Source organism: Chiloscyllium plagiosum, chromosome 8 (genome assembly GCF_004010195.1).
Source record: "Chiloscyllium plagiosum isolate BGI_BamShark_2017 chromosome 8, ASM401019v2, whole genome shotgun sequence".
In the NCBI taxonomy this organism is placed as follows: Eukaryota; Metazoa; Chordata; class Chondrichthyes; order Orectolobiformes; family Hemiscylliidae; genus Chiloscyllium; species Chiloscyllium plagiosum.
Genome location: NC_057717.1, coordinates 95,683,633 through 95,692,444, shown reverse-complemented (window position 1 = coordinate 95,692,444; position 8,812 = coordinate 95,683,633). Strand labels below are relative to the sequence as shown.

The following is an 8,812-nucleotide window of genomic DNA, read 5'->3' as shown; positions in this document are numbered from 1 at the left end:
GCGGAGTGGAAGGGGGAGCTAAAGTGTTCAGCCACAGGGCGGTTGGGTTGGTTGGTGTGGGTGTCCCAGAGGTGTTCCCTGAAACATTCCGCAAGTAGGCGGCCTATCTCCCCAATGCAGAGGAGGCCACATCGGGTGCAGCGGATACAGTAAATGATGTGTGTGGAGGGTGCAGGTGAATTTGCGATGGATATAGAAGGATCCATTGGGACCTTGGAGGGAGGTGAGGGGGAAGGTGTGGGCACAAGTTTTTCACTTCTTGCGGTTGCAGGAGAAGGTGCCGGGAGTGGAGGTTGGGTTGGTGGGGGGTGTGGACCTGATGAGGGAGTCACGGAGGGAGTGGTCTCTCCTGAACGCTGATAGGGGTGGAGAGGGAAATATATCCCTGGTAGTGGGGTCTGTTTGATTCTATGCTAACTGCCAGTCTTTTCTCGTAATTCATCTTTGCTTCTCTAATGTGCTTTCTCTCCCCCTCTCTGAACCTGCTGAATTTCTCTTGATTCTCAATTGTGTTTTGTAACTGGCTCTGGTCTTAAGCACACTATAACTAAATTCCGTTGTCATCCAGGGATGAATTTATTTGTCCTTTCTTTTCCTTTTAAGTGTATCCAAATGATATCCTCTTTGCAAGTAGTCCATTGCTCAGAAACAGTTTCTTTTGCTAATCATTTGTTCCACTTTATTCTGCCCAACTCTCTTCTTGCCCCATTGAAATCAACTCTCTGCCAATTGTCTATTTCATTCTCATTCCGCTCCCCCCCCATCCTTGTGATACAATGATTGTTGCCACTTTAATGATGCTCCTCTGATATTTTTTTTTTAACTTTTCCAAAACACTTTATTTATAAAGACAGGGTTTGAAGTCGTCAAGTTCTGGAGAACAAACACTGCTTTTTGAGGTTTAGTTGCTGCCAACTGGTGGGAATGCATAGAAATTCCACTTTTTTCCCAAAACTGGAACTATGGATTGAAAGAGAAATCCAGAAATGTTTTTACACTGTTCAGCAAGAGTCTTTTAAAAACATTATCACAACAGGGCAGAGGAAGATTGGTTTTCATACAGGTGCTGAGAATTACGTACAAAAGTTATTCTACATAAAGTGAGGTTTGGAGACAGATGCCAGCAAATTTATTAATGGGCCCCTGTACTTAAAAATATGCTCAGAATACCAGCCATTCCGTACCCTCCCCAGGAGAGAGAACTGTAACGTCACCTTGCATTCCCCCCATGGCCATTCCTTTTGCACAAACCTGGACAATTTGACCAAAGAGGGAGTGAGCATTGTAAGTCGTCCCGATATGTCCAAATGCAACACAACAAGATGCATTGAAGAATAAATCAGGAGCAGGTAACAGCATACACACACGCAAACACACACCCACCTAGCTGGGCCCAGCAAGAACTGGAATTAAAAATTCCCAGAAACTCCAATTGGTTTCTTAACTGGTGGGAAAGGGAAAGAGGCTACAGAAAAAAATTCCTTATTTGTTTAAGAAGCTACGTCAAATTTTATTTAAACTCGAATTTTCAAACCAAGAGAACTCCTGTGCACCTTAAGGTTCAACCATTTCTGTTTAAAAAGCTAAACAACTACATCCAGCACCTGACAGCTGGTTATACCAAATAACCGCAATACAGTGAAGAAACTTGCACCTCCCATCACTCCTAACCTTAGAAAGGCCAATAAATTTGCTGGCGCATCCACTATCAAACCCGACACTGACATTTAGTGACTGTTATGGAGACGTTCATGCCTTCTCTGAAAGGAAAGATATCAACCTGTTGTAGCTGCACTGACCACATCTTAACAAAAACGGTCAAAAGAAAGAAATTAGGAAAGAGGTAAATTAATTAACAGCACCTTAATACGATACTGAATAGTTGTAGGTGGATAGTTTAATACAGGCCTCCTGACACATCACATCCAGGACAAAGCTGTGATGTTCAGCTCAGTCTTCGTCCCAGGAGGCCAACTCTCTGCTGAGGTAACAGCCCATGGTAACAAGGCCTTTGTGTCGGAGCTTCGATACTGCTATATTGACCTCAAGTTACACCAGAGCAGGATTGGAGCCTGATCCCTGTGACCTCCAAATCCATTCCCAGTGATTGCTGTGGATAATGGTGGAGGAGTACTGTCTGGTGTTCCCTTCACAACTGTCCACCGCAGTATTCCAGTTATGAGGCCAGGAAATGATCAGAGAGCAAACCAGAGACCACTTGACCTGGATACCTGATAACAATGTATCTACTGAGGCAATGAGAAGCTTCAATTCAGAAGGAACCTCCATTCCGCCTGGATCCTTCAGTTGCAAGTTTGAATCAGTGAAAGAATACACACAGGTTCGCGCGCAAACACACAGACTCACTCCACATGCATATACAACTTTCCCTTGGTGGAAATTTGTGCTCTTAACCATAATTTAAACAAAACAGATTCCAAAATATGCTTTTTTTCAGCTCTCGATATCAAAAGCAAATGAAAAGCAGAATAGCCCTAAGCCACTCAGTGGTGAATTCTCAAAATTGAAAAAAAAAGTTACCCTGGGTGAGAAAGGGGTCAGAAATGTTCTTCCCTGCTGTGATAATTCAGAAATCTCTCGACTGGACACTATCAAACAATCAAAAGGATAGGAGAGTCGGTACATTGTTAGAAGAGCAGGGCTCCCATGCTTCCCACTTCACTCTGCTCTTTCACAAAGATCTCAAAGTACTGGTAAATGATGGTCACTGCCAATAAGATACCAGTCCCAGAACCAATGGCTCCCAGAAAGTCAGCAAGTACTGAGAGTGCACCAATACACAGGCCTCCGAATGCTGCAGCAGTGGGAATATACCTGTTAAGTTCATGGACCATTGAGGTCTCTCTATGTCCTCGCATCACCATCTGCTGTTCTTTTAGCTGTTTGGCTACATCTTTGGCAGAAGAACCAGACACCTCGATCCAGGTCTTGGAGAAGAAAGCACAGGAGCCCAACATGAAGACAATATAAATCACCGCATGAACAGGGTCATCCAACACCGAACTGAATGACTCTGGAGGGCACAGACCTCCAACTGGATACGCACGGGCTGGACCACCACCAGTGTTATCAGACCATGTCCCCAACAGATTGACTAGAAAATTGCCGCTGAATCTTGTAGACAACATCTGAGAGATGACATACAGGTTGGAGACTAGAGCAGACTGGAGAATGATAGGAATGTTGGAGGTGTAGAAAAGCTTGATGGGATAGGTGTTGTATTGTCCACGGTAACGGGCAGACTTGATTGGGAGATCCACTCTGAAGCCCTGAAAGTATATCACTACTGCAAAAACAAAGATGGTGGCAATAAGGTTCATCAGATTTGGCAGGTTCTGACGATAAAAGGCTTCACGAAGAGCACAGACTTTGTCCTGCCGTGTGGCCAGGAGATGGAACAAGGCAATAATCAATCCCTCAAACTCTGTCCCTCTTCCTGTGTTCACGGTGGTTGGGCTAAAAGCTTTCCACACAATGGTCTCACAGATATTTGTAGCAATGAAGAGAGAGATACCAGATCCAAGACCATACCCTTTCTGCAGCAGTTCATCCAGCAGCAACACAATCAACCCAGCAACAAACAGCTGAATAATGATCAGTAGGCAGATGCCTGCTCCCATTTCTGATGGATCTCCATACATCCCAGTCATGACATACACAATGGCTTGTCCAATAGTGATGATCATACCAAAAAGTTTCTGTGCTCCATTGAAGAGAGCTCTGTCTTTGGGAGTGTCACCAACTTCAATAATCTTTGCACCTGCCAGAAGCTGCATGATGAGACCAGAAGTGACAATCGGCGAAATACCAAGTTCCATCAGTGTACCTCTATTTGAAGCCAAAATAACTCTCATCCAGTAGAAAGGATCTGCGGAGTCTGAGGACATGATACCAAATAAAGGAATCTGGCAACAGACTAAGAAGATGAAGAGTGTAATTGCTGTCCATAGTACTTTCTCTCTAAATTGAATTGCCCATGTTAGCGGCTCTTTCTCTATCGGTGCTGCGGGACGCTGGGCTGGGTGACGGGACTCTCTCACTCGGACGAAAGTCCGCTCGACGCCCGAGAGGCTCCTCTGATATTTATTGAATCATACAGCATGGAAACAGACCCTTCGGTCCAACCAGTCCATGCTGACCATAATCTTAAACTAAACTAGTCCCACCTGCCTGCGTTTGGCTCATATCCTTCCAAACATTTCTTATTCAGGAATGTATCCAAATGCCTGTTAAACATTGTAACTGTACCCACATCCACCACTTCCTCAGGAAGTTCATTCCACACATAAACCACTCTGTGGAAAAGAAGGGTCTCTCATGTTAGCGCCCCCTCATCTTGAAATCCCCCACCCTAGGGAAAAGGCATCTGCCATTCATCTTATCTACTCCCCTCATAATTTTACAAACCCTCATAACGTCATCTCTTAATCTCCTACACTCCAGTGAAAATGTCCCAGTCTATCCAGCCTCTCCTTATGTTCAAACCCTCCATTCCTGGGAACATCCTGATAAACTGCTTCTGAACCCTCTGCACTGTAATAACATTTTTCCTGTAACAAGGAGAGCAGAACTGGACACAGTACCCCAGAACAGGCCTCACCAACATCCTGTATTACCTCAACATAACGTCCCAATTCCTATACTCAAAGGTCTGAGCAATGAAGGCAAGCAAGCTAACTGCCTTCTTAACTACATGTGACTGATCCACTTGAGCCAAGAGTAAAATCTTGAGTCATACTAGACTTGAAATATTAACTGCATTTCTCTCTGCATGGAAGTGGCCAGAACTGCTGAGCTTTCTAATACTTTGTTTTTATTTTAGATATCTGCAGCATTTTGCTTTTATTGCTAATACTAACACATTCGATCCTAGTCTCTCTGAATTAGCATCAAATGAATTGGTACAAATGAGTACAAGTTTAATATTAATGTTAGGATCAGAAACACTAAGACCGGATCATTATTTGCTCTTTGTTCATGGCAAAGCAGGCAATAAGTTCAGTCAAATAAAGCTAACCCTCAGTCTCATGCTTTAATGTTTTATTGCCAGAATTAGTGGTAATTAAACAAAGTAGACATTATAAAGACTAAGTTATCTTATTGACATAGCTTAATATTGATTTTTCGCTAGAATATTGTGTGAATGTGCGGCTAATCTATAAGGATGTCTCATCTTGCTTTGGAGAGAAAGACACTCACATGAAGGGCCAACAAATGGTTGAATCCGAGGAGTAGGAGAATCGACTTTTGCCCGAAACGTCGATTTTCCTGCTCCTCGGATGCTGCCTGACCTGCTGTGCTTTTCCAGCGCCACTCTAATCTCCAGCATCTGCAGTCCTCACTTTCGCTTAAATGGTGGAATGTCAAATACCAAACTTACGTTTGAAAAAAAAGTGCTGGCTGCATTGAAAATAGTACAGAGCGCTGTTAGGGTGCAGAGATGTAAGTCATAATAGACTGGTAAAAAAAATTAATCTCTTTGCAGTGTCTCTGAACTCCCAACATTCCTTATCAGCACTTAGAACAAGCATGTCACCCTATCTCAAAGGATAAGAGCTCCTGACCCTAAACATCTGTAACGGTTGATTTCCTTTCAAAGTACAATTAATGAGGGGCATTCTTCAGCGAGAGAGGTTTACAGAAAAGTACCAGCATCCCCAAGCTTGGCTTTCACAGTTTCTGGGGAGATAAAGGATCCTTCACGTTTAAAGTCTGACTCCTTGTTGATCCCATTTGTTCTTAACAATGTAAACTTTGTTTTAAAGAAGGTTGTTTACATGAAGGATTACCAAGGAGATGAGATAAACATCTCTCAACCTAGTTCTAATTTGGTGTTGTTTGGGTCAGGTGGGATGAGCTGGAGAAGCATCCTTGTACCCTGTTCATGGGTAGAAATGTTTTGACAGCTTCTCAGAACTGCGTCTGATGCCTGGGATGTCCAGACAAGCATCAGCTGTTGGTGTGCTTGAACAAACTGGTCAAAAGCTGATAATTCTGCAGCAAGCAACTCAACAGCTGACCCCCTAAATACTGTCCACCATCTACAAGTTACAAATCAGGCGTATGATGGAATACTCCCAAGTTGCCGGAATGGGTGCAGCTCAAACAACACGCCAGAAGTTCAGCAGTAGCCAGGACAAAGGTGCACCCTCAGACTTTAAACATTCACTCCAACCATCACTCCGCACAATGATATTGATGTTTACCATCTACGCAATGGGACAACTAACCAACGCTCCATTAACAGAATCTTCCAAACCTGCAACCTTTCGGTGAACGAGGTCAGCAGTTATACAGGAACATCACCCTCTGCAAGTTCCCTGTCAAGCCCCACACTATCCTGACTATCGCTGTTCCTTTCTTGTTGTAGAATCAAAATTCTGGCAGTCCCTCCCTAATACTGCGGGTGCACCCACATCCCATAAGACTGCAGTGGTTCAAGAAGGCAGCTCACCGTCTGAAGGGCAAAGAGAGATTGCCAATAAATATTGGCCTTGCTAGTGACACTGGTATCGTAAGAACCAGTAAAATAATCACCGTAGCTTACTCCACTCTGCATGAGTTGTGGCAATGCCCCCATCAACTTCCGCTTTACAAAAGGTGTTTATCTCTCCTATCTGTAATCATTGAATATGACTCATTAACGAGAAGAAGATTACATTCCAAGAGAGAAGTTGCAGCCTTTGTCTGTGGGAAAGATGACTTTGAAATCACCTATGGGAGGATTAGGGGTAATATTGAGCAATACATATCCTCTCAGACTCGACTGACCAATTCTGAATATTAACTACATTGCAACATTGAACTATGTGGCAAAAATACTCATTGCCTGGAAAGCACATAAGGAAGACCCAAAGCCATGTGCAAAGTTATATAAATGGAAATAATCATTTTGCTTTTTAGATAATTGCAGCCAAATTCAGCTTCGTAAGCATAAACTAATAAATGCTATGATTGGACTGACGGCCAGAATTTTATTGAGAGGATCAGGTGTATAATAGATTGAATAGCAGCCATGGGAAACTGTTACAGCCTGGAATCTTACTGAAGGGTTTGGATGACTCAGATATAGAATATCAGATACCAGGCGTGCTATTGGAATGAACTCTCCAAACCAGAAACCAAACAAGTGATCAGGTTGGCCGCTCGTTTACACCCTAAGATTTTATTTTATGTTAAAATTAAGGGTAAATAAAATTGCTTGGGTTGTAAAATGCAAAGCTGACCTGATTTCCATCTGTTCCCTGTCAGCTGGGCTGGATTATAAGTGCCCACCAGGAGTGAAGCTGAATTCCCACTGAACAATTAACGTGGTTTCTAGGCAGGAGTTTCAGACTGTAATCGAAGCATTGAGCTGCAATGGGTTTGTACATAAAATAATAGATACTATTAAATGTTACAGGCTGGAATTATGTATACATATAGAATAACAGATAAGCGAGAATCTAATCAGAATTATTTATCGAATAATAGATGCCTGGGAGTGAGTTGTTAGCTGAAATCTAATCAAGGGGGTTTAGATAATTGGGTGTTTAATCTGCCCAAAGGCTGATCCTTACCTCCTTGTTTGCTGATGCTACATCTTGAGCGGTTTTCTTGACAGCTTTTGTTAGCGGTGATCTGCCGCTGCCTTCCATTCAGTGACAAGGGGAGGTTACAGGGTCCAAGTCTCACTCAGCCAGAACGGCAATCAAGCCTGTGTTGCTAAGATTATTCTGAAGCACACCCTCATCAACCCCATTGTACATAGAGAGAGAAAGACAAATGGGGGTGAAATCAGTGCAGGCTGGAATCTAATGAACTGGTCTAAACGGGGGCTTCAAGATAAGGAGCTACCTAGGAGTCAGTTACAGGCTTGACTGTTATAGGAGTATTGTGAATAGTGTCAGCTGAATGTAGAATCTCATGCAGGGTTAAAATAAATAGATCTTCTCACGGTGCATCAAAGGATCAGTCCCAATGATAAAATGTGTCAATTGCGTAATTTTGCCAATGGCTAATCCTACCCAGAACCTTTTCCCTTTTTGCCTCGATTAATGGACAGCCATTCATTACTTGCCTGCATTTCAAGCCTTCAGTTCCAAAATGTATTGGTGTATATTTAGATCATCGACCATTACTCAATCTATCATCTGCTTTTCCACATCCTTCACCACGATCAAATCTCCCAAACTCGGCACGGGAGGGTTAGCCTGCTGTCATCAGCAAATACGACCAACATACCAGGCCACCTGCTCCACATCACTTACCAATTGTATGAGGAGGTGGGCTCTCAGATTGCCCTCTGGAGAGTTGCATCAGTTCCACCCTTGCATTGAGAAAAACAAATTAACAGTCAGTCAGTCAGTTAGCCTGTTTTTATAAATAACATGTTCAGAGATGTTATTACATACTTCTGGAGCAGGTGGGACTTAATCCCAGACCTCCCACTCCACAGGTAGTGACTGTACCACTGCACCACAACTGGGTTAACTGGTATGCTATTAAATCCACAAACTGGTCTCCCCATGCAGAATTCCAAATGCATTGTGAAAAGTAGAATGGTTAAAGTTGGCCAATTACATTTGTGCTAACACTCTAAGAACTACTTAGCCGGTCCCACTTCCTTGTCTTTTCCCTTTTAACTCTGCAATTTTTTTATTCTGTTCGTATAATAATAGTTGTTAGAAAGTACAGAGCTTGAAAAAACAGTTTGTTGAAGTTTTTTGTCTTGCCCTAATCAGAACAATTCACACCAAGAGCAGCTGGAGAGGAAAGACAACGTTCATGCTGTTTGAGAGAGAAGTGCTGA

General features: G+C 43.0%; 1 protein-coding gene across 1 annotated transcript; it reads right to left on the bottom strand.

The window, feature by feature from the left end:
• Positions 1–822: 822 nt before the first annotated feature.
• On the bottom strand, positions 823–6,601 carry LOC122552362 (protein transport protein Sec61 subunit alpha-like 1). Its single transcript, XM_043695112.1, has 2 exons — positions 6,476–6,601; positions 823–4,097 (listed from the first exon to the last, which is right to left on the bottom strand). Exons 1-2 carry the CDS (start codon positions 6,599–6,601, stop codon positions 2,649–2,651), a joined length of 1,575 nt encoding a protein of 524 aa, XP_043551047.1. The 3' UTR covers positions 823–2,648.
• Between the last annotated feature and the right edge of the window lie 2,211 nt (positions 6,602–8,812).

What these genes read in the sequence shown, in the direction of transcription:
- LOC122552362 (XM_043695112.1), bottom strand. Translation starts at nt 6,601, where the DNA reads ATGGGGGCATTGCCACAACTCATGCAGAGTGGAGTAAGCTACGGTGAT. An exon ending in CTCTCTTTGCCCTTCAGACG is followed by an intron (nt 4,098 to 6,475) that starts GTGAGCTGCCTT and finishes AATAAATATCAG; the next exon opens with AGGAGCCTCTCGGGCGTCGA.